This window comes from Salvia hispanica, chromosome 1 (assembly GCF_029641045.1).
Source record: "Salvia hispanica isolate PSC_SH4W2 chromosome 1, Shi_PSC_v1, whole genome shotgun sequence".
NCBI lineage: Eukaryota > Viridiplantae > Streptophyta > Magnoliopsida > Lamiales > Lamiaceae > Salvia > Salvia hispanica.
In genome coordinates, this window is record NC_142692.1 from 4,754,415 (window position 1) to 4,782,074 (window position 27,660).

The 27,660-nt window shown below is 33.1% G+C and overlaps 1 protein-coding gene and 1 pseudogene across 1 annotated transcript; both read left to right on the forward strand.

Annotated features, from left to right (window-relative positions):
* Positions 1 to 6,493: 6,493 nt before the first annotated feature.
* On the forward strand, positions 6,494 to 9,254 carry LOC125219348 (pentatricopeptide repeat-containing protein At5g43790-like). Its single transcript, XM_048121299.2, has 2 exons — positions 6,494 to 6,629; positions 7,356 to 9,254. Exon 2 carries the CDS (start codon positions 7,427 to 7,429, stop codon positions 9,224 to 9,226), a length of 1,800 nt encoding a protein of 599 aa, XP_047977256.1. The 5' UTR covers positions 6,494 to 6,629; positions 7,356 to 7,426; the 3' UTR covers positions 9,227 to 9,254.
* Positions 9,255 to 12,044: 2,790 nt separating this feature from the next.
* On the forward strand, positions 12,045 to 13,437 carry LOC125185554 (phospholipase A(1) DAD1, chloroplastic pseudogene; annotated as a pseudogene).
* Positions 13,438 to 27,660: the final 14,223 nt, after the last annotated feature.

A 27,660-nucleotide genomic window follows, 5' to 3' on the forward strand; every position in this document is an offset into this window, starting at 1 on the left:
AATGACGATGATATAGAATTGGAAATGGAACATATTAATTTGGAACGCGATTGAACTCCAACGACGATGTAATCTGGAACACGACATCGACGATTAATAAATCAGAAATAATAAATCTTCATGGAAAAAAGTATAATGGAAATTTGATGGTACATCGGCTGAAGAAGATAAAGATACGAAGGAGATGAAGTTGAGGAATATTAACTCATAATTCACGCATATGATTTGTTAGTAGAAAGAGAAATGGCAAGATTATAGGAGTTTCCATAACAATCGAGATGTAGCTAATGACTTTAGTGACCTTATTGGATTTTTAGTGAATAAAATAATATGATTTAGGAAATTAATTGAGCCATTAGATTTTTTAATCTCAAGATGATCTCGTCAATATCTATCACCACCGCTACGGCGCTGATATGGTTTAATAAACACATGGAATAATATAATAAATTATTTGAATGAAGTATGTGTTGAAGGATTTGAAGTCCTACTAGAATGAAGTAAAAACCTTATCCAATGAAGTAATAACGTTTCTGAATGAAGTAATAAACTCACTTGAATAAATTGCATTTTTTAATGTGAATAAAGTAAAAACTCATTCAATGAATTCGAATGAAGCATATGCTGAATCATTTCAAAACCTACTTGAAGCAAGTAAAAACATGTTGTAGTTTCAATGTATTACGTACGTAATGAAGTAATAAACCTATACAATGAAGTAAAATTGGCTTGTAATGAAGAGCGAAAAAAATTTACATAGCAGCATATCTCATCAAAAAACTAGATCTAATGGCCCAGATTTGGTCTCTAGTTCGGTCTTTAAGAAGGGTTCGACATTGATTACAACTCTCTCTATATATATATATATAGGGGAGCACTAGGGCGCATCCTTAATTAGAGTGCTAAGGTACATCCAACCACGTGCTGCCATGTGGCACGAAAAATGCAATATTGTATATATAAAAATGCAATACACATTTGTGAAGTTGTTCATGCATTTCCGCAGATTGCATTTTAGTTATAGGAAAATTGCATTTTTTATTGTTAAGTTTTGCATTTTCACGTAAATTGCATTTTATATTGTTAAGTTTTGCATTTTCACATATATAAATGCAATCCGTATAGATATAAAATGCAAATTAAACAATCAATATCGAAAATGCAAAACTCAACAATAAAAAATGCAATCTGCATATAATAAAAATGCAATCTGTCGAAATTCAATTATAACTTTTACAAATGCATATTGCATTTTTCTTCATATAATATTGCATTTTTCGTGCCACGTGGCAGCACGTGATTGGATGCACGTTAGCACTTTAAAATTAGTTTGCATATTAGTACATCCCGATATATATATATAATATATATATATATATATATATATATATATATATATATATATATATAGGGGAGTGATCAATTGCTAACTCATCATTTGATTGCTAACTACAACTAATTTAAGGCCACATGATTTTAAAAAATGTGTGGTCTACAATTTGCCACGTGTAATTTTCGTTTTTATTAATTTAACCGAAAAAGGTAAAAAAAAAACGCCAAATTAGGTTTTGGATGAAAATGTCAATATAGTGTTTCGAAAATATCAACACAATGCTTTGAGAATGTCAACACAAATTTAGGATTGACATTGTATATGCTTTATATTGACATATTATCTTAGCTGCATTGACATTAACCTGTGTACGAAAAATACGAAAATTCTAGAATTTTTTTTTCAAATTTTGACGTTAGAACATATGCATGTAGTATATCGTTGGAATCATTATAAAATTATCTTTAATTTGATATATGTTATATGAATTTAAAGTTTTGAGATTTCTTTTAAAAGTTAATCATAATTAACTTGACATTAATACCCCTATTGATATTTTTTGGAATTAATCCTATGACCTTATTGACGTTTTTTGTTGTTCGTATTGACATTTCGTGGTTGATGATCTAGGCCTTTAATTTGAACATCTAATGGCTATTATTGAGTTGTAGTTAGCAATTAAACATTGAGTTAGCAATATAACACTCCCATATATATATATATATATATATATATATATATATATATTACATAAATACTTTTTGATGTTTCAGTCGTGAATATAGATAGTTATTGAAGCATTTTTATAGCAATTTTGGTATCTAGTAATCACATTTCGTGGTACAAGTCAATTTTTCAATCCAAAATACTCCCAAAGCATGGTACCATCTAAATATTTCATCCGTCCCACCCTAAGTATGACACACATTTTTTTTGGAATGTTACATCCTAAATTATTAGCATTAAAAATAGAAATATCACTCTCTCTATTTATTTTCTTACTCTTTTATTTTATCTTCTTTTTCGCTTAACTCATAAAACAACACTACATAAAATTTTACGATTAAAAAGAAATGATCCACTCAGAATGGGATGGAAGGAGTATAAATAAAAGGAAAAAGCTAATAGCAATATCTAAGACAATTTACTTACACATTAAAATTAATTAAGTGGGATTATTCAGTTTTAATCAAAATGATACTCATGTGTCAAATTTTTTTTAATTATTTTTGCATAAAAAGGAGATGGAAATTATTTTCTTTATTTATTTTGGATAAATTTACAATTTGAAATATCATTTCAAGTATCCATAAATAAGAAAAATATAGTACTCCTAATATTTAGTACGTGGATTGAAAGTCCAAAAAATATCATACTCCCTTCCACCCTTCGTCCTTTAAAAATAGACCACATTTGTCATTTTGAGATATCTCTTAAAAATAGACCAATTCGATTTAAGTAAACTTTTTTCTCTCTTATAAGGTGAGTCCCATTCTACACTAACAATACTCCAATCACTTTTTCATTCTATCTTTCTTTTATTTTACCAACTATGCATTAAAATACATGTCATTTCAAAAATATTATATTATCAGGAACTTTTTATATAGTTCACTCTTTATATAAAGACAGGAGAGTCCAAGTGAGCACACACTTCAACATGTAAGCAATAAGGTATGTCTTCAAACTGCATGGTTACATCACTCCTTCTCCGAATAAGACAAAACAAACAAAATTATATTTAAAACATTGAGTTGGTGAAAGCATGCCATCCTATTTTGGTAGCTATCCTCATTTGTATTTTGCAAATATATTTAAGAGAGCTTACTCCATGAGAATGGGACACTATTTTCTCTAATGAAACGAATGACTTTATATACTTTGGAACAAATGTGAGTACAAAATGATGCATTTGTTTGTCAATGAGACCAACTACTTACTCCTTTCACGAGCTAGGTTTTGATGAGGCTACTTAGGCATAAAACTCTTTAAAATTTCAAAATGAAATGATGATTGTGCATTTAGTATGGAAGAGAAATTATGGTGCAGAGAGGTACACAAATAAGAACAAGCAATTATTAGAGGGAAAATAGTATGTTTGGTGGAGGTGTAGTAGTTGTCACAATATTGACAACAGTAAATAGTAGTGCATGTTAGCCCATTATTACAAGGATGGATAATAGAAGCCCTCAATTCTATGATCAATCGTTTAATTTTCGAATTATCTATAAATCAGCTAAAAGAAAAGTCATCGAATCTATCAAGGGGAACCTTGATCACAAAATAACTTTGAATTCAAAATAATACTCACCTTGTTTCACAATAATTGAATTATTATTTTTATTTAGGGACAGTCCAATCCATCACATTAAACTCATTTTTTTACTAAAAAGTAACACATTTTTTTCCTGTTATTTATGTCTTTCCATTGAACAATAAACATATATTGTTAATATTTGTGAAAAAAAAAGAACGTCTATTCTGCCACATAACGGAGGGAGAATAATTGAGATCGATTATAAGAGCAATAAACGCCCTAGCCACCGCCTAGCTAGGGCATCTATATTGCAGGAGGCGAGCAGAGAGGGAAGGGGAGAGCGCCCGAGAGCGGCTGGCCGGTGGGACGGCGCCTATTGCGCGCCAAGCCGATTTTTCATTTTTTAATTTTTAATTTTTACTCTATTTATACAACTCATTGCACTTCATTTTTTAAATATTTGATAACCACCAATAATTAAAATATATTGAATTGCAGAGCTTTTGGGAAGGCTGTTTGGCTAGGCCGTGAGAAGTAGGGCATTGGTTAGGTTGTTGGAAGAACATGATGATATGGCCGAAGAAATTTTAGGATGAACTATGGTTAGAGCATTGTATTTTGAATGTCCAATGAGAAGAATAACAGTTTAACTTTACCAAAGCCATGAAAAAAGAAAATAAAATTGCATGGTAAGTATATAATATTAGTACTCCTATAATTTAATCAAAGATTGTGAAATTCTACCTGATCATCAATTTTGATAATTATGTATAAAATCCTCAATTTTGGTTATTTAATTGAGAAGTTTCGAGATTTACAAAGGTTGCTTAGCTACACGCGTGCAATGTTAATTTAACTTCGATCCATCTCAATTCACTTTCACTTTTTGTCTCTACAAAAACAATTGAAAAAAAATTATTTAGAATTTTATAATGCCGGAAACTAGGGATGTATGAATCGATATAATATTTACACTAATTATTACTTCTCCGTCCCAACTTAAATGATTGATTAATTTTCTGTACGTGTTTTAGGAAAATGATAACAAAATAGTTAAAGAGAAAAATGATACTCCTACTTAATAATACTAGTTAAAATGGAAAGAGCAAATAAAGTAAGAGATATAATAGTTTAGAGGAAGTCAGTCATATAAACTAGGCTTGAGGAAGTATTTATTTTCGCAAAAAAAAAGTAGTTGTACCCCCTTTTGTGAACAAAACGCATGTTTGTTCATAAAATTGGAGATTTTTCATCACTAGGAAAAATTTGTTACCACATCATTGGCTAGCAATGGGAATTTTAATCAATTAAATCATCAAAATTAAAAGAGAACCTATAACCTCTGTCCATAATACTCCATTCATTGCAAATAGAAATTTCGTTTTTATGTTTTAGTTCGTCCGCAAATAGAAGTCTTATATTCTATTATAAATGGTAATAGGATATCATGTATTCAAAAAACTCATTTTACTTATATTTTATTTAAAACTAATATATATATATATATATATATATATATATATATATATATATATAAAAGTGGTTTTATATTCCAAAAATTTTTTTTCTATTCCCTTTTCTTAGTACTCCATATCTTAAATCTGTGCTGCCACGAAATGAGACTCCTAATAACGAACGGAGGTATTTATTCACAAATGACCACTTTATTAACAAAGTTACTCCTACAATGTAAGTGAATTAATTTTGGACGCATTAAATTATATGCAGAAAGTTGGGCTCACTTGACTCAGAAAATAAAGTTTTTAATTACTACACACAGCCTGCATCATCACTCTACCCAAGCTTCTTGCGCTCGTGATAGTATGAGCAAAACCAAATGATGGCTTTTTAGCTTTGTTACAGCCTTTTTAGGTAGTAAAATAGAGGAAAAGGATAAAAAGTCGTAGACATGAGTAAAAAGGACCTTAATGCCGACCTAGTACACAATATATTAGTACTATAATCTAAAATGATTACTAATTCAATTAGTGGCGAAACGAGAATTTAATTTGGCACAGTGCCAAAGCAAAAAATCTGGTCTTTGCCATCGTTAATCGCTGCCGGATATTTCTTGGCATTGTGCGTCGGCAAAAGCAATAGCGAATTCTGTGAGAGAGAAGCTAGAGATACATATGATGAATGTCGATAGAAAAGTATATGGGAAACAATGGTGGCTCCGTCAATAATAAACTGCAAGAGAGTGATAATGAGGCATGGCGCAAGGGAGATAACTGTGAAGTCGACAAACTTGTTACCGACGAAGAGGGTAATTAGAACTTAAGGATTCGCACCCATTATAATTTTCAAAGAAGGGAGAGAAGACTCAAATAGTGGAAAATCACAATAAATACAAAAAATTATCATAAAATTTTATTAAAAATAAATAATGAAATAATCAAAATGCATCTAACCTTTTCCAATCTTACTTACTAGGAGTAGTACTATAATTTTGAAAAAAAGCTATGCTGCCCATTATTTTAATAATAAAAGTAGTAATAAACTTCCTCTAGTACTCAATGGTTTTTTTTGAATCGAATGTGTGAATTGCATACTAGTCTACTTACAATATTTGTGTTGATTTTGAAGTATCTTGAGAAGATCTTGTCCCAATAATTTGTACACACAGAAACCTGATTTTGGTACTATCATCGTCATCATTCCTACTGTCTGGTTTTTTGGTCTTTTGACACATCCTTTTCCGATCTTGAATTCTTACAGGACCCTGTCATGCTTAAAATGACAAACCTGCCCTTCTTCAGTATTACCAAATATATCCATCATCCATCTTCATTTATAATTAATGGCCCAAAAAAAGATATTTAAGTAAAGCCCACAGACTTCAACATTATATTCGGCCCAATATAAATTTTATCAGCCGTCTATTTCTTTTATATCACTAAATATAAAAGAGCAAAATTTCGCAAGCCAGCTGAAGATAAAGTTGAACCAATAAAGAAGAGTATGGAAATCGCTCAGTTATATATGTATTGATGTTGTTGGTTAGCGAATTGAGGCTAGAAGCAAGATACCGGTATTCTGGTACTACATGTTTCTCCGCTTTTGATATTGATGGTGATTTTTTTAATGCGGCTGCTTGTGCGCATTCTATCTGTTTGATAATATTGCTGAATGACATTTGCTGCAATTAGTTTTAGTAAAAATGCTATTTCACTTTGCTATTGTGTGTAAGAGATGAATTTCTGTATTAACTCGGTCTTGATTGAAATTTGAAATGATTGGTTAAATTGGAAAGCTTTAGAGCAATTTGAGAAATCCTGATATTTTTTGGAGTAGTGTTGTGTAATTGTAGCTTCATTTTTTTTTCCTCTATTGTTCTCCAGCACGCTTTTCATGAATGTGTAATTAAGGTATGGTGTTTGATGCCGTAGTCTCGATGAAATTTGATGCTTATGCAATTCATGTGTTGGTCTGATTTAAGCTTCATATTCCTAAAAGGCTTTTCTTGTAAGCAAATCCTGCTAGTAATGATACTGATGCATTTCATTTGTTAGTGGAGAGGAAGTAATAGTAGACTATGGTGACAGACCTTAATTAGTTGGAATTACCTGTGAATCTACTTGTAGCTTGATTAAGCTAAAACTTCAAATTTTGAGTTAGCCATTGTGTATGGCTTGGTTATGGTGAATAATTATTTCCTAAGCTTCCTAATAATCTCTCATGCATTACTTCACTGAATTATAACTCTGCTTGTTCATAGCATGTAGTCGGTTGGACTTGATTGCTAATACTACACCTGTCTTGTAGTCCACGTACTGAATGCTAAAGGGATAAGGGATACAAGATGAGCTTCTTGGTGTCGCAAGATCAACTCCGACATGATGAGAGCAGTAAGCCCAACACTCGACTGTCCAATCCTCCACCTGTTGCAAAAATGCAAGACTTTCAATACTTTGAAACAAGTACATGCTCAAATGATCACAACTGGCCTCATTCTCCACACCTACCCTATCAGCCGTATTCTCCTCATATCTTCTTCACTGTCTCCATTACCCTACACGATAGCCATATTCAGCCATGCCCCAAACCCAAGCATATTTCTTTACAACACCCTCATCTCACGCCTCACTGTAAACAATCAAGTGAAACTTGCACTTTCTCTTTATGACCAGATGCTTGCTGACCCCGATCTCAGACCCAATAATTACACATACCCATCTCTGTTCAAGGCATTTGCAGCCCAACAATGGTTCAAACACGGCCAAGCCCTGCATGTGCACATCCTAAAATTCATTTACCCTCTTCACGACAATTTTGTTCAAGCCTCATTGCTTAATTTTTATTCAAGATGTGGAAGAGTAGATATTGCTAGATATTTCTTTGATCAGATAATGGAACCAGACTTAGCGACATGGAACTCTATATTATCTGCTTATGCACGGAACTCTAGTGTTAGCTTATCCGGCGACCCTCGCCTTTTGGATGAGAACACAAGTTCATCTCTGGAGGTTTTAAATCTGTTCGGCCACATGCAGAAGTCTGGGGTAGAGCCAAGTGAAGTGACATTAGTCGCCATAATTACTGCATGTGCCGAATTAGGCGCCCTTGGCCAAGGCATCTGGGCGCATGTTTATATAATCAAGAATGCACTTAGCCTCAATCACTATATCGGCACAGCACTAATTACCTTCTACACAAATTGTGGCTGTCTTGGATTTGCTAGTCAATTGTTCTACCAGCTGCCTCATACGGATATATTCTGTTTCAATGCCATGATTAGAGGTCTTGCAATCCATGGCCGTGGATGCGAGGCTCTTGATTTATTTGAGACAATGAAGCATAAGGGTCTCGCCCCCGATGATGTGACAATGCTGGCTGTAATGTGTGCTTGCTCACATGTGGGATTGGTGGATGAAGGGCGCAGATATTTTGAGTTGATGACCAGTATCTACGGACTTGAGCCTAAAATTGAGCACTATTGTTGCCTGGTGGATCTTTTGGGTCGAGCTGGGATGGTTAAGGAAGCCGAGGAAAGGATTCTGACCATTCCAATGAAGCCAAATGCGGTTTTGTGGCGGTCTTTACTTGGGGCAGCTCGAGTTCATGGAGATCTCGAGACAGGTGAAGTGGCACTAAAGAAGCTAGTAGAGCTGGAGCCGAAGACTAGTGGGAATTATGTGCTTTTGTCGAACATGTATTCGTGCATGAAGAAATGGGATGACGCCAAAAGAGTAAGGCAGTTGATGAAAGAGCGGGGCGTGGAGAAAATGCCCGGGAGTAGTTTAGTTGAAGTTGATGGTTCAATGCACGAGTTTCTTGCTGGTGACAAGAGCCATCCTCGGGCTAGAGAAGTGTATTTAAAGCTGGAGGAGATGAACGCGAAGCTGCAGGAGCACGGGCATCGTGCAAGAACTCGAGAAGTGTTGTTTGACATCGAGGAAGAAGACAAGGAAGAAGCTCTTTCTTACCACAGCGAGAGGCTAGCAATCGCGTTCGCACTCATCGCGACAGATTCTTGCACGCCGGTGAGGATCATAAAGAACCTCCGGGTATGTGTGGATTGCCATTCGATAACTAAGCTTTTGTCTCTCATATATGGGAGAGAGATTATAGTTAGAGATAGAACTAGGTTCCACCACTTCAACAATGGCAGCTGCTCTTGTTTGGACTACTGGTAGAAATTAATCTTTTTACTTATTTGGTGTTGTTCGTGAGCTTCAAACTTAAAAAATATTTTGACCACAAACATCCATTTTTATAAATTAGTCGTAACTAATTCATCAATTATTACTTCTATAGTTGAAAGTTGAAACTACAAAACAGAGTAATTTACTACTATTAATTTTATACTTCGAAGTGTGAACGTATTTCTACTAAATAAATACCAAAGCTGAATTTACGGGAGTATTTAATAATGAAGACATAAAATATTTAAGTAATGTTAAATCGTGCGAGCGGTAGAAGAAACATATCTTATCAAAACAAAATATTGTAGTAATGAGAAATTTTAGGATGTCCAACAAAATTTCCAATTATACTCTTGATAAGTTTTTTTTTAATTCATATCTCATTCTATACTAATACTTTATTATTATTTTAATATTTTTTCATATTTTATTAATTTTGTGTTAAAATTCGTACCACCAGCAAATCATAAGACGGATGGAGTACTATATGTCTTTATCAATAAATTATAATCAGAGTTTGATTTTTAGAGATTAGTACTACTTTATATTTTAAATTTAATTTTGTTCTTCATTAAAAAAAATATTTGCTGAGAATTACTTCCTCCTATGCATTCCACTGTGATTATGTAAGTCCTATGCATTCCACTGTGAAGTCTGTGACATTGACAAAAATAATACTTCATTCATTCCACAAATATTGTCATACTTTGACCGGACACGAATTTTAAAAAATGTAATGAACAGTGAGTTAAAAAAGTTAGTGAAACATGGGTCCTATTTTTATAAATTAGTTTTATAATAAAACGTGAATAAGAATGAGTTAGTTGAATATGATGTCCGCTATCAAAATTGGTAAAAAGTGAAATGAGACAAATTTTGTAGGACTGGCGAAAATGACAAAAAGGGACAATCTTTGTGGGATGGAGGGAGTATGTTTAAGTAAATGGAATAATGAAATGGCTGACCTATTATCAAAAGTAATATAGGATAATATAAATAAAATAATAATGAAAAACATTCCAAAAAATTGACCTATTTATAAGAAATAATAGTATAATAAAATATAAATAATATACTTAATAATGAAAAACATTCCAAAAAATGTCATACATTTAGAGCGTCTCCAATAGCAATAGGCTAGCCATAAGCTAGCCATAGGCTAGCCACTCTCTCTCCCTGCCACGTCTTCAGCACTAAAAATCCATCTGCCACATCATCATTTTACTCAAATAGGCTAGCCTTAGGCTAGCCATAGGCTAGCTGCAATAAAAATAATTAAAAAATAACTATATTACGGAATAAAATTTATGATAAATTACGGAATTAAATTTACGAGACATATACGGGAAAATTCATTCATTTCATTAAAAAAAAGGTACATAGATAAAAAAAATACATGATTAGGCTAGCCGCTCGATGTTGCTCTTGTACAGAAATTTAGAGAGAGAAAACTCGTTAAAATAAGTGGTGCAAATGAAAATGAAACTAAAATCGCGTATATATAGGTTTTCAAAAAAATTTTAAAAAAAAACGAAAATTGGGCACTGGCCGATCGGCACGCCACAATGGCGGCCAGCGCCCTCAAATCGGCTAGTCCACACCGATTTTTTCGCAGATTCGCTGTTGGCCGGTTCCCATAGTTCGACTAGCCGACCGGCTAGCAACGCGAATCAGCTAGCCGGTGGGCTAGCCGCTATCGGAGATGCTCTTGTGGATATAGAGGAAATAATATTTTCGTAAAAATGTCAGGCACCATTATTTAATTGGTGAATGCTTTAGGCTGACAATTTCTTAAAAATGTGTCAAATCTCCCAGTATTGGTGTCCTATTAAAATAGAAAATATGACCGAGGGTCACGTCACGTGGCCCAATTATATACATGGCTCATGTTTCGTGCCGTCAATAAAGTAATTAAAAACAAAATGAAATTGACTTAGTGTCAACATTTCTCCGTCCAGCAGATTGAATGTGGGCCGTTGATCCCCACTTTGCCTTGTGATCCAACAGCTGCACAAGCGGTTTCTGTTTTTTCCGGTTATATACAACTATTCTCCCTACCAACCCTAGCATATCACATACTGCACATATATAGTATGTGAGGTCAAAATTGTGCCACATAGTATTACTATATATATATTCACATTATTTTTAATTTTTTATTAGTTGTTGATAATGACATTTAATATTCATATTATTTTTAATTTTTTATTAGTCACTAATAGTGAATGATTCAGCCGTGACAGGATCCAACCTAACCCGTCATCAGTCCATGATGATTGAAAAACTACATAAATTAGACATTTGCAATTCTGGCCGGCTCTACAGTCCGTCAGCTACATATACTCAGCCTTTCTTTGTCTGCCATTGATCACAAGTGACAACTGCCGCGATACCAGCAACATCCTTCTTCAATGTGTATAACTCTACAAATTCTGTATATTCTCTAAATCTATCATTGGTTGCTTATGCTCTATGTAATAACTGGAGTCTCACTATTTTCTAATAGTGATTTAAATAATGTTATCTCATTTCTCTTACTTTACCAATTGTACATTAATTCTTATATTATTTTAAATGTATATATTTTTATGAGAAAGATAGAATATCATTTATAGACGGTATGACTTTAGTTACATTGATATCTAGCTAGGTGCTCTCCACAATCTTGATTTATGGATGTATGACTTTTAGTTACATTGTTATCTAGCTAGGTGCTCCACAATCTTGACCAGCCACATGCACACTTTATACTACACTCTACACACTCACTTCTCGCTTATAAAAGGCCCAACTCAAACACTCTCCAATTGGAGTAAAATCTAGCCTTCTCCACTCCTCCAATAGCTAGAGTTGCTCCCAAAACTCCATCAATAAATCATAGAAAGAACATGAGTTTCCCAATTACAAAATGTGTACGGCCATGCAATCAACCATCCATTCCCTCACTACAAAATGTAGGCACCACCACTAATCCCACCACTACCATCACCTTCAAACCCCAACCCCCAAATAAAATATCATCGTCGCCGTCGCTGCCCAAGCTGAGCCACAGCTGGGAGTACTACCAAGGCGTCGACAACTGGAAGGGCCTCCTCGACCCGCTCAACGACACCCTACGCCTCGAGATCATACGGTACGGAAACTTCGTCGAGGCCGCCTACTGCTCATGCAACTTCCACTCCACCCCCTACGCCTCCTGTCGCTTCCCCAAATCAAAAATCCTGTCCCAGTCTGGCTTTCCCGCCACTGGCTACCGCGTCACAAAGAATCTCACCGCCACGTCAGGCATCCACCTGCCAGGCTGGGCCCCCACCTGGATGACCACCCGGTCCAGCTGGATCGGCTACATCGCCGTCTGCCACGACCGCCGCGAGATCGCCCGCCTAGGCCGCCGCGACGTCGTCATCGCCCTCCGCGGCACCGCCACCGGCCTTGAATGGCTGGAAAACATGAGAGCCACTCTAACGCCGTTAACTAACGGCGGCGGCGACAACGAGGCGATGGTGGAAAGCGGCTTCCTGAGCCTGTACACGTCAGCATCCGGCAACAAACCCAGCCTGCAAACCCTAGTGAGAGAGGGGATTTCAAAAATCATTCAGAAATACGGCCGCGAGCGCCTCAGCCTCACCATCACCGGCCACTCCCTCGGCGCCGCGCTGGCCACGCTGGCGGCCTACGACGTCAAGGAGACGTTCGCGGACGCGGCGCCGATGGTGACGGTGATGTCATTCGCGGGGCCGCGCGTGGGGAACTGGAGCTTCCGGTGCCGCCTCGAGGAGCAGGGGACGAAGGTGCTGCGGATCGTCAACTCCGACGATGTGATCACGAAGGTGCCCGGATTCGTGGCCGACGGCGACGAGTTGTCGGCCGGGTGGGTGCGGTGGGTGTACGCGGACGTCGGGTGCGAGCTGCGGCTGAGCAGCCGCGACGCGCCAGGGCTCAACGGGATCAACATCGCCGCCTGCCACGAGCTCAAGACGTACCTGCGTCTCGTCGCCAACTGCCCCTTCCGCGCCACCGCTAGAAAAATGATGAACAAAACCTTTGCTCAATAATTTAAATACTAACATGAAGTTTCGTCAGATTATGGTCTCGACTTTAAAAATTACTACTAGTATATAGTAACCATTAAGTTTGGATTTGTTCGCAATTATCTTTTGGCGTAAAGCCTGACGCCAATGTATAGTACTCGTATTACTATATTAATTAATGTTTTTTTCAACTAAATAATATCGTTTTCTTTCGTAATTAAGTGATAAGAGTGATGTTTAACTCACCAACAAGCACCAGTAACGTGAACATACTATGTGGATGTCATGTCACGTACAATTCCAGCATACAATTTCGGCAAATTAATTAGCGTGGGTCATTGCGAATAAATCCATGCTTCATGAATTAATCGGCGGTTGATTTTTTTATGTTGTGATACTATAGATCAGAATTTGACTGAAGTTTCGACAATTTCCCTTTTACCTAAATATTTAAAAATCCCAAAATTTGTGAAGTTAATGGAGTGATCTTTGCGGAAAAGAACAAGAGTATGAAATATTCCATCAAAATATTTGTACATATGGATAGGTGCGTGTGGCATGGAAGTATCTTTGGAAAAGGTTTTATTTTGGATTATTTGGGAAAAAGAGTCACTATAAGAGTGATTAGTAGAGAGGTGTACACCTACCATCGAGCCGGAAACGCCGTCCAAATACAAATTCAAACGCCACCGACCGGTTCGCTAGGAGATTTATTTTTAGTATTTAATTATGTGATTTTAGTTTGTAATAAAATATACATACGTAGAATACAATGTAACCCGAAAAAAATACAACACAAGGTTACTTGAAAATAACAACACCAGGGTATGACTCTTAAGTTAAAATTGCTAGATCATTCGATATTTATAATTTGTGCATTGATTTAAATTAGTAATCTTTTTTTTTAAAAGCTTCATATATAAATGTATCGCTAGAATGTTATCTGTTTCGATTCTGTCAATAGGTTTTCGATCAAAAGTTGTGTATGCACTTGTTAGAGTTGTTGGGATATTTCATTTCAACAAATTATATGTAATGCAAAAAAATGTGAAACTAATTAATTCCTGCAAAATATCCCCAAAATTTCTTCACCGGGCCAGATGTTCGAAATTAAGGCTTATTTTTATATTCCTGTAATTGCTTTACCAAATATTCTCCTTGTCCACGAATAAGAGTTCCGTTTTTTTGTTTCGGTTTGTTTATGAATAGGGGTCCCGATTCATGTTTTTACTATAAATGATATTAGGTCATATTCTATTAACTCATTCCGTCATATTTCATTTAAAACTAATAGTACATAAGTAGGACATATATACCACAAACTTTTTTTTCTACTTAATTTTCTTAACATTTCTTAAAACCCATTCAAAAAAATGAGACCTCGATTCACGGGCGAAGGAAGTACTCCCTCCGTCCGCCATAAGGAGTCTCATTCCTTGGCGGCACGAGTTTTAAGAAATGTTAAGAAAAGTGAGTGAAAATAAGTTAGTGGAATAAATGTCCCACTTATATATATTAGTTTTAAATGAAATGTGAGTGGAATAAGTTAGGTGAAGGTAGGACCCTATTACCATTTATGGTAAAAGTGAACCGGGACTCCTATTCGCGTACGGAGGGAGGAATTATTATTCATTTCGAATTAGTAGCGTTTGTATACTCTCTCCTACCACCATCAAATGTCTTATATTATCATTTAATATGAAACATTTAATGTTAACTATCTCATTTCAATTTTATTATTTTAAGTAAATGAACCTCGTACTCTAATAACTCACTTTACTTACATCTTTATTATAGAATTAATATTATTTTCATCTACAATAAAAAAATAACTTTTCTTTCATCCACTAATAACACTTCAATTAAATCTTTTTTTCATCTCTCTTACTTTATCAATTTTGTATTTAAATTTGTACTATACTATAAAAAATAATTTTTTGGAAAAATGCAATATATAAATGTAGGGGCATGTTAGGGTGCCACCACCCCTTAAAATAACACCATACCACCATTTCTAGCCAATCATTTGTACACGTGGACGAATAATAAGCTGCCACGTGGCAAAAAAAAAAAAAACCCAAAAAAGACGGACAGCAATTTTGTAGCCTCTAAACAGCAATTTTCCTTGAACAGCAATATCCAACACGTTAGACAGCAATCTAACGTGTTGGATATTGTTGTGTAGCGTTTATAATATTGCTGTATAAGCGTTGTCACGTTGTCATTTTAAGAGGTGTTGTCATTTTAACACAAACCTATAAATGTAAGTATTCATTCTTTATATTTTTAATTATTTATATTTTTAAAACTCACGCAGAGTGAAAATGAAAGCTATAATTCTGAAGAAAGGGAGTAAGTATTAGTATATTAAACATAAAATAACGTTTTTATTATCAATTCACTTAATTGGCCACATGAATAAGTAGCCCTGGTCGGTGGTCAAATTAGACTCGGAAATATGCATATCGGCTCACAACCTACAAGCTGTAATTATCAAAGAATCTGAAGTCCACTTCAATCTAGTTACGTCCCAATTAAACTACTTATCACAGTCCAAAATTTTCAATATGTAATGATTGTTATAAATCTATTATATCATTTGTAACACTGCAATTGTTACATAATTTAATAATAAATTTGTCTCCTACGACCATCCAATTTCTGAAATCTAGGAGAAATGATTGAAAATGATAAATATTGGCGACAATTGAGAATGTCACATAAATATGAATTATGCATGTATAATAATAATAATACCAAATCTATCCCACTTACACATTTTATCAAATGCATAAAGCTTTGTTAGCTTATGCGGATTTGGACTTAAAAAATATACATATATCATGTTTATTTTTGTGTTTTTTTATTCCTTCTCCATTTCCATAATTTCTCTCCATCGTTATCAACCAAAACTAGCCGGCTCCAATACCGACCATTTTTCATCTCCTAAACTTTCTATCGATAATCACATCAACCATTATTTTATCGCCGGATACTTTCTTTTTTTAAATTTGAGTTATTCTCATTTTCAATCCTTCTCGATTATATATGAAGACTTATAATGTATATATGCAAATCAAATTATAAGCCAAAGTTTCAATTACTTTGATTGTAGTTAAGTGCACTATTGCAATGACTCTCCCCGTTCAGAGCAGCATTTCATGAAAAGTTAACTTACAGTAGTGCTAAAAAAATAGACAAATTTTACTATTTTGGACCATCCGTTAAAACCCGACAAAGTCTAAATATAGAAAGTTTTTAACTAATTACACACCACGTACTAATAATGTGGATCCACAATCCACTAACACTATTTCTACTACCTTTTTTTTCTCTCTCTCTAGATTTCTCTCTCTTACTTCACCGATTGCACATTAGAACTCGTGTCATTTACAAGTTTGTCTATTTTTTTTAGGACGAGAGTATAATACATGGGGGTTGGTTTTCATGAGAACTCCTTGCATTAAATTCATAAGACCATTCGAGGAAATTTGAAATTTTTGTCCCCTCATACGAGTCAATCTAAAGCATTCAACAAAATAATATAGTCACCCGATCTTCGCGATTGATTAACTTAACATAATTCTCTAATTTTACAATACCTAAGCATTTTTATTTGAACATACGTACGTACGTATATATGAATATATGTAATTGAAAAGAAAGGATAAATATCATAGATTTTGGAAATCGGCCAACAGTCCACCCACAATCACCCCCTGAGAAAGACATCCTTAAAATTGCGGCTTCAAAATGTCATAAAGTAAACCACCACCCAAAAAGAAAATTACTGTACTATTTAGATATTAGTCACAGTCGTGACGGAAAGTTGGACTTTTGTAACGATTTTAATTTTGCGGTCAAACTGTAATTATAATATACTCAAATACCAATCATTAATAGATCAATGTGAACCCAAAAGGCCAAAACTCGTGGATCATATGATTTCGACCCGTGCTTCTATGGATTACTTTTTGGCATCATTTACATACATATATATACTCCATCCGTTCCATAAAAGATGTCACACTTTTCTTTTTAGTTTGTCCCATAAAAGATGTCACATTTCTCTTTTTGAAAAAAGTTATATCTCACATGAATATAAAAATTATATTTTCTCTCTCCATTTAACACAAAACAAAACCTCCTAAAATCTCATGTCGTCCCACAAATGTGACATCTTTTGTTCGACGGAGGGAATATATTTTTATGTATATATAGACGAGATATAATCATTATTAACTTTATGCACGAAACAAATGGGTTTTTAACATGTGCACATGTGAGCTGAAATACACATTGGACTTCCATACAAGCAAGAAAGTTATAGACAGAGAAATTTAAATTAACTTGGACCTGCTCTAATATCATGTTACAAATGAGTCACTCATATCTTCTTATAAGACCTTAGGTCATCTCCAACTATTTACACCAAACTAAAACCTATTTTTGAGTACATGTCGTATAAAAAAGTAGTTTTACTTAAACCAAATACAAATTTAAAAATATTTTTAGAGTTTGTCTTACAAATTTTTTGCAGTAACACCATATTTGGTGTTGTCCCATAGAAAAACCTGAAAATGAATTTAAGTTTGGTGTATAGTCAGAAAGTTTTCTACACCAATACTCATTTTTGGTGTATGTTTTGAGATGATAATAAAGAGAGTTATCCAAATATATATACATACTCATTACCAAGGGGATACGTGACAAAGATGAAGTTTCCAACAATGAGTTTCTTACTAAGAATGCATCCATAAGAATGTAATGATATGAACATGGTCGACTGTTCCACTATATACGAGTCATGGTACAATAAATAGTGCCCCTTTGATATGTCTAGGAAACACTAATATTTACATTTGTCATTTTGGGTCATCTACAATTTAAAGTCTTATTTACATTTTTTCTAATTTGGGTAAGTGAACTCACCCTATATTAAGTCATTACACTCATATTTCACTATAAAACTAATTTTTTGTCCTATACGAAAATCAACTAAAAAAGTGTTTTGGATTAGAGATGATAATTTTGGACATGACATGGACACACACAATATTAATGCGTAGGTGTCAAATCTTTTCATGTTCTTATCTTTACCATGTCAAATAGTATCATGTACGTGTTCGTATTAAAGGTTTTCTTTCGTTGTGTTTGAGGTTACTATATCATCTACTCCCTCCATCCATGAATAAAGTTAGTAAAATGTGGGTCCTATTTTTATATAATAGTTTTATAATAAAATGTGAGAAGAATAAGTTAGTTGAATATAGGGTCCATTTACTAAAGATAGTAAAAGTGAAATGAGACATTTATTGACAGACGGACGAAAAAATAAAAAATGAGACGTTTAATGGGAGACGGAGGGTGTATATCTTATCGATTTGATAATGATTTGATACGCACAATGTGCAGGCTATTCTTGATGTAGACCTACCCAAGGTTTATCAAACCGGCGGTTAAAATCGAAACCGTAACCGTCGGTTACGGTTTCGAACCGAAACCGCGAGAATTTACCCGAACCGAAACCGTCGATTTTTTAACCGAGGTTCGGTTCAGGTTCAAAAGTTTTCGAATGAAAACCGTGCCGGAACAGCCGGTTCCGCGCGGTTTCAATCCGGAACCGCGAAAAACCGCCGGAAAACCGGGAAATCAAGACGGAACCGCAAAAAATCAGCAGTTTGGAACCGTGAAAAACCGTAAAAAAACGGCCAAAAAACCGTTGGTTCAGAACCGAAACCGTAACCGTGAAACACCCTCGCGGTTCGATTCCGGTTCAACAATTTTCAAAACCAAAACCGGCGGTTCCGAACCGTAACCCTTGGTTCCTGAACCGTGGGCACCTCTATCTTGATGACACAATAGCGCTCCAAAACCAGTCGGTTGCATGTGGCAGTTTTCGGGACACTATTGCGAGTGGATAAAAGTGGGTGGCGCCGAGCGGAATCCGCCGCACACTTTAAATATCTTTTAAAATACATTTTCCCATCTATAAATTCTCGCATTCTTCTCCTCGTTTTACTACCCCTACTTTTGTTTTCACTTCCATTTTCTCTCTTTCTATCTTTCTCACATTCTACCCAAATGAGTTTCGGCACGAGCAATTCTTCTTCCCATTCATTATCGGACTTGGAAGATGTGTTTATAGATAACTATGTGCGGCAATATTATTAGCCGTAAGGGTTATAGCCGGGTTTCATTTAGGGCCTTAGGGTATCCACAATGGTGGCCCTCTTGGGCATGCCCAAGCCATCATTTCTTGGGCATGCCCAACAAACTTGGCCACCACAGTGGTGGCCCTCCGAGCCACCAATTAAAATTATTTTCTTATATTTTTTTATTATATTTTAATTTAGCTAGAACAAAAATTATTGGACTATAATATTAAAAAAAATCTACATTAGTTTTAAAAAATTTGACAATTACAAGTAAATATATTTATTGAAAATTTGAATTTTAATTATTTCCGTAATTAGGATGTGAATTTAAATCACAATCCTTAATTAAAAAGTTGACCAATTTAATAGGGATTTAATGATTGAGATTGATTTTTTCCTAAATTAATGCTAATTTTTTTGAAAACTACCGTTTAATTTTCGTCACATACAATCTCTCTCTCTCTCTCTCCACTTCATCTTCTTCACTTCATCTTTTCCAAAACCATAAAATTAACATAAAAACTGAAAAAAAAAAAATTAAAATCGGTGGCCAAGGGCCGCGGCTCTCTGCCCTTGCAGTGGTGAGCCGAGTCGCGTGCCCAAGGGCCTCGGCCTGACCGAGAGCTCGGCCCTCTCTCGTCCACCCCCCATGGCCCCGTCCACCTCTCGGCTCAGTAGTGGGAGGACGCGGGCTGCCCTAGCCCGGGCCAAGGGCCGCGGCTCTCCCACTGTGGACACTCTTAGGGGGTCTGTTAAAGTGGACCTTAAATACATTCGAATTATTGATTTTTAGTCCAAACATCAATTCATAAAACTTTTCAAAAGCATTAATCTATCAGTTTATAAGAAAGTTCGAGACTTAAGCACCCTATAGCATTAAATTCTTACCCACTTTCAATTCCGTACTGTTCAAATTTCAACTGAACCAATTAAATTAGTAGTAGTACTATATTTGGTCAAGTTTTAGGGAATCATAGAAACCTCAATTCAAGCTAGGTTCATTACATAATTCACTTTATTTTTGTATTCATGACTTATTGATTCAATAGAATTTAAGTTATGCCGATTCATTGCTGAGGAAGGTAATAAAAAGCATGTTTTTTTCCTTCTAAATTTTATACTTTTTACTTTTACTAGCTACGCTTTGTCATTTCTTTTGCCTTTGATCCCACTATTTGGATTGTTGATATTTCACTGGCCTAAAATTACGATCACATTCTATAATTAATAGTAGTAGTAGTTTTTTTAGTCAACCCACGAAAATTAATGTTTTCCCATTTTTCCGTAATATGATCACCTACAATTTTTGGCATTAATTAGCTCATAAAGTTTTCGATATATGTAAAAAAAAAATGAAAATGTAAATTTAACGGTGATCAGCACACTATTTATAAGTCAAATTAGGGTCTATATATTAAAAACAATTCTTAATTGTGGTCGGCATCTCAAGATTAGTGTTTCGTGGGTCATCAATTAGCAGTCTTAATCAAGACTTTCTTACACACAAGATATGTGATGTGTGATGTTATGTAACTACGTGGAGAATGTATATTAATTTGATTGAAACTAGGGGAATCAACAACATATACTACTCATGCACTCTGCACAGAGTGCATGAAGCGTTGCTGACGAAGAAGCACGCATAACATTTTCGGATGGTGCATGCCACGCGCGTGTGCAGCGCATGCGGCCGTCTGTGCCAATCACGGGGTGTGTGCTGCACACGCGCTGACAAAGCACTTCATCTTAAATTTTGCCGTTTTTAATTTTAGTAGAAAATTGAAATTTATAATTGTTTCTCATTTTTTTTTATTGTTTAAATTAATGGTTTTTTCTTAATTTTTAGTGCCAGTATAAATACGTTATTTGTTTCATCAACGATACACGAATACTTTTCAGAGGATTAATTTTTAAAGGAGAATTGGTTACGTTATTTTTGTAGAGCGAAGTTCATTTTGTGGGTCCACAATTTTTTAAGTAAATTAAAGCATCTTACTAATTTAAATTCAATCATTTGGGCCTGCAGCTTGACCATCATGGGCCCAACATAAACAATAATATAGTTTAGCCATATGGAGTAAGTAGGCCTATACCCAACAGAAATTTCACTTATTATAAAAAAACTTTGGCCCAAAAAAGATTTTATTTGCAATGATATGATACTGAAATAGTAATATTAAATTTGACAAATTAGTTGTAGCTAATTAATTATATTCTTGCACAGCACAAGGTATGGACCATCCACGAGCATCACATATGCACTTTTAGCGTTATTTATTTTGTTTTACATATTTAGTTTGATTTTAATATATTAAAAATTATAATTGACATTTTCTATTTTACAATTTTCACAAAAACAAAGTCAATATCATTTTTTAATTTATTTGAAGTTGTAGACTTGTAGATAAAACAAACAAATCGAGTTTTGTTTTTATAAAAACTGTAAATTTTAAAATGTCAATAATATTTATTTAATATATTAAAATCAAATAAAAATAAAAATAAATAAGTTACATTATAAAGACTAAAGAGTGGTGGTCACATATATAACATATCATTTCTCTTCATAGTATATAGTTTAACGAATGATAAATATTGATATATGATACACGCGCGCTAACATTTAAAACTCAGTACGCTAAACAAAATTTAAACTATAATATCCAAATTTCCAATAACAAATAGACCCAAGTCAGAGATATATACAAAATCATTTTAGAGGGTACAAAATTACAAATGTTTGAAGTATTACTCCATACATAAAAATTAGCCATCGAGTACATAATATGAAATTTAATTTAATTAATTTCTAAATACTGATACCTACTACTACTCCACTAAAATATGAGATACAAATATGTCATTGACTTTCAAAGAAAAGTCAATGTTTTATTGCATTTATATTGAACACTGAAAATGTTCTTCCAATTTTCAAAGCAACTTTGATTTTTCCCTAAAGTATTTTTTCTCTCTTAAACTTCAAACGAAAATAGTCCTGTATATATTTGATTCCACAACTTTGTCAAAATTCATTGTTCTTAGGCACAATATTTTGGCCAAACTTTCCCCTTTAATTATTTCACCTCTAACCTTTCAGCTGTTTCCCAAAAGCTTACCTACAACAAAATTCATATTCAAAATTGGGAAAGCTTCTTTTGAATTTCCCCATTGAAACGTCAAGCCATGATGTCGTATCAAAGTTCCGTGACTAGAAAGTATAAACATTATTGTAGTATGTTGTAGTACATCATAGCAACAAATGCAAATTACTTGGTAAAACAATTTCAACCCTACAACAAATTAACAGTTTAAGTCACCAAATAACCTTAAATACGTGTATTTGGGAGTTAAAATATTATTTTTATGTTACAATTATAAAATTCTATACTAATTATAGTTGTACAGTTTCGGTTAAGGGACACATAAAGGTTTATAGATTTGGAATATTATCCAAATTTTAATTAACAAAAATTGTTTAAATTAATTATGAGTCTCGTTAAAATCCGAAATAGATGCTAAATCACAATCACATTTACAACGTATGCTTTGTAATTAAAAAATTAAGGCAACCTTAGTAGTATTATAAATATGCATACACCTTTAATCAATAAAATATAAATAAAAAAACTGAAAGCAATTAATTACCACACTATATTTTAGATTTTAAATTTAGTTATTACATCCAAATAATTTTAGTGGAAATTAATTGAAGAAAATAAAATAATAGTCAAATTTTCTAACTAGACCCGGAGGAAGATGGCTAGTACGTAAAAGTATTTTAAAATTAGAATTATTAATTCATTATTATTTTTAAATGTTTTTTAAAGTAATTTTTGTGTGACAAGCCATAATGTTGTTTTATTGTAAAATTTATTATAGTACTACTAAACTAACTACCATCTCGATACACATGCAAACTAATTAACCGGAATAAAAGTGGATAGAAAAGAATCATACTTTACTCTATTGCTAGATATTAGCACATAATCTAGCATATTAATAAAAAATTTATTCGACTTTAACATATCAATTCTAGGAGAAAGTACAAATTTAGGATATTAAAAATTTTAATATACTCGTATCGATCGATTTATAAAAAAGTCCATTTTAGTGATTATGAGAGAGAAGCAAGATTCCAATCAAAATCAACAACTGTATTTGACATGACGCTTTTTAAGTAATTCTGGAAATAAATGATAGAGTAATGATTCTTCATTCTCCACCTATTGAAATGGAAGGATTAATTCCACTTGCCGCCGGAAAATTGGAAGGGCCGTTTTTACACATGGCCATCTCTTAGGATATGATGATCAACCCACTACAAAATTAAGCCTGCAACTAATTTGGATAGCGTAAAACAACACAAGACAAGTTTGTCAAAAGTCCGATTTCTTAGCTAACGAAGTTCAAAATCAACAAGGGTTCGTAGAACAAGGTCTTTAAGTGTCAGTGTCGGCCTAATAAAATGCTTTTGCTGATTTGCTCTTATCGATCGAAGTTTAGTCAATGTTAGAATTAGGAATTACCGTAATTTTTGTGATGCTGAATATGAACTTTTCAATCGAAAATTGTTTGTTGACACTTTTCATGTATTTTCTAGGACGAAGTAAATTTGTTCTATTTTATAATGACTCGTTTGTTAGATGTACTAAATTTATATGAAGAAGTCTAAAATCATCTCGAAATTAATATTGGTTTGAGAGATAATGTATTTATTATTGGTATATTGATTTTTATGTTGTTGGTTAAAGTTTATTTAATTATTGAATTGTTAATCATTTAAATTAATTAATAAAATTAAATCTGAGTTTCCCACGCCTCTTTCGGATAGCATTTCATTCAAATCCATTCTAAAATCCGTAATTAAATTTGCCTTGCACTAGAAAAATCTTAATGTACATTTTTCTCATTTACTTGCCACCTACTTATAGATACTCCACGATGAAATTTATACGTGAGAGAAGTCGTATTGAATGTTACAGACTAGAATACTAGTTGGTCAAGTTAATTTCTTGAGTCAATTTTGGTTTATTATTCCCAAGATTTCGAGGGAATTATACCTAAGTAATCAAGTCAATCTTTGTATACCAAACAAGATTTTATTCTGTGGAATTAACAATTGAAATTTCTTTTTCTTACTCTTTCGGCGCAAGAAATATATCATCAAGGATTGATTGATGAACTTAACCTTGATATATCTTCCTTTCAATCATTAAAGGATCACTGAAAATTTGAGCTGAGAATAAAGATTATAACTCCTATTATAATAATTGACAACCTTAAAAATAGAAAAAAAAGAAATTTGATGTTGGATTCTATCAAACTAATTATGGGTCAACGAGTTAAAACATGCATGAGTCGATTTCGAATGATAAATTGATAATGTAGGAGTACTAATTAATAATCATCACAATACATAGTTAATTAATTTAATTAGTAAGCAAGGTACATATTTGAACGATATATTGACAAAAGTGAATTTGATTAGTTGATTTGAAGGACCCCAAATTAACAAAATTGTTAGGCTCCAAAAAGGTGTTTTTTGTGCTATAGCCATCGGAATATGTTCGAGGATAATTGTTCATATTTTATTATTAGGATTGAGGTGCATCTATCACTATTAAAAAAACAAGAAACTTCCATCCAAAATACGGAGTACTACTTCATTAATTGACGATATCATATTAAAATAATTAAAGCACTTGTTTCTATCTGCAATACAACTACTTGATTAGTTGATGACGATCGATGTTCTTATATTTGGAGCCACGCATGCATGTATATTTTATTATAATATCTTACCGGAGAATGATAGTAGTATCTATTAGAAACTTTTACTAATATAGAAATCATTCTTTACATATAAAAAATTATTTAACGATACTGTATTTTTATAGTTATAGATAAATAATATACACACAGTTAAAAATAGCTACTAATTGTATTTATAATAAGGAAAACACATTCTTGGGTCTTCATAATTTATTGTAATTTTCATTAGTATTTGTGTACATTTTTTTCGTATTAATTGATCTTTATAATTTTATTATATTTTCATTAGATCCTCATATATTTTTTTACTTTTATGTTGAATACCATACAATTCTCTATTTAAAGAAACCTAATAAAATTTTTATTTTTCATTATTAAATTAGCCTATGATTATAAATATTCAACAGAATTTATACTTCAATATAAATTAATGCTATTATACTATATATATTTTAAAATATAAATCATCGATTGAAAATCACGTAGTACTTCTCCAAAAACTTCGATTTGAATTTTCAATTACTACTGTTAAAGTTTTACTAATATTTTCTCCAACTTATCGAGATTATTATGTAACAAAGATAGAATCTTTATAGACTAGGTTAAGTTAAATAGTGAAAAATTAAAAAGTCCCTTAAATTTCATTAAATAGGGATTGTATGTTATTCAAGATAAAATTGTACAAGGATTTAATAAAAATTATGATAAAAGTATAAAGACCTACTAAAATAATTTTACGAATATTCTAATAAAAATTATGATAAAAGTTAAGGACCTAAGAATGTATTTTGACTTTATAATAATTATAAGTTCATTATGGAGAACATATTCTGTAAATCAGTATGATATAATTATTAATTATAATAAGTTAAATATATTGATCACCATCACCGCAGAAACTTCGCAGCTCTTTGCCTTTGCAACTATTCTAACTTTTCTAGCCAGAATATTTTTTTAGTAATCGTCAAATTGTTATTAGATTACAAGATTATAACCAATCTGAATAAAATTGGTCGGTGGATTCAAAGAAAATTAGTTGGCCAGGGCAGTCCACTAAAGAAATTCCACCACTCCAAAACCAAGAAAGAAATTTTTTTTTTCAAAATAAAACAAGTGATAACCAGAAGGTTGAAAAATAAATGGTAGAAAAAGGTAAAATTTTGATTATTATTTTTTGAATTCGAATACTCTGAACCTAGCTAATTATTTCTGAGATTGAATGTGGAATTCCAGCAGCCATTATCTAGGCTGTATTTGTGGGTAATGGCTTCTCATGGGGAAAAATATAATGTTGACCATTAAGATTATATAATACTATAATTTATTTTAATTAGGTAGTATAGACCTTTTATTTGGAAATGAAATAAAAAAAACTATGTTAAATGAAGTAAGTTGAGAGAAAATAAATTAGAAAGATACAAAAAAAGAATAAAATAAAGGAAAAGAGATGTGTTGTTTTCGGTTAGAAAAAAAAAATGACTCAACTAGAATAAGACAGTCCAAAAAGAATATTTATTCTAGCCCAAAAAGAATACTACAACTCAGTTGTATATAGACGGACAAATGAAGTATTTTCAAAGGTATACAAATATTTATATGCTTTAGAGCAGTTAATATCAATATGAAATGAAAAATATCCTAGGCAGTATATATGTCATATGCATGGGAATTATGAATATTTATAATATAATAAAAATAAAATTCGGGAAATTAGTAGAGGGAAAGTGACAGTTGAACAAGCTTTGTGGCGGCACCTAATTTACACAAGTTGCAAAAGTTTGTTAAAGGAATTATTATTGGATTCTCAAATCCAACAAATAATAGTATTCATTAATTCTGAAATCTCCCTTTATTAGGCATCTTTGATAAGAATAATCATAGTCATTACTTGTACAAGTCCAATTGATCTTCAAAGATCTGTCACTCAACTATCCTTATTTCATTTTTTTAAAATCAAATATCATTATTTACGTAACGCACCTTAATAAAGAAAAATAGTCCATGGTGAGTTATTGACCAACGGACCCAAAATTCATACTAGTATTTTAATGCGGAAAAATGCAAGCATTGATTTTTATAATTAATGGAGTAGTATTTTAGAAACTTATTTAAAAAGGTAAAATGCAGAAAGGTATAATACGTGTACTATCATATGTATATTTACTAACATACATATAACAAATTGATATTCCAATAAAAGATTTGAATAATATTAGGGGCGCCGATAAGCGGCTAAGAAATTCTTTACTGGTTCATCGCTCCTTTTGTGGTGTTATCTTCTCAACTTTATTGCTTAGATGTGCGTCGCGCACCTTGATGCTTTGGAGTTTTTTAGTGAAATAATCTTGTTGTGTGTTGTTTCTTTGCTCGTTGGCTTAGAGGCGTTCAATCCTTGTTAGATTTTATATTTTTATTGTTGTTAGTTTCTGATCTTTTCACAGACTTTTACTAAAACATCATCATT

What these genes read in the sequence shown, in the direction of transcription:
- LOC125219348 (XM_048121299.2), top strand. Translation starts at nt 7,427, where the DNA reads ATGATGAGAGCAGTAAGCCCAACACTCGACTGTCCAATCCTCCACCTG.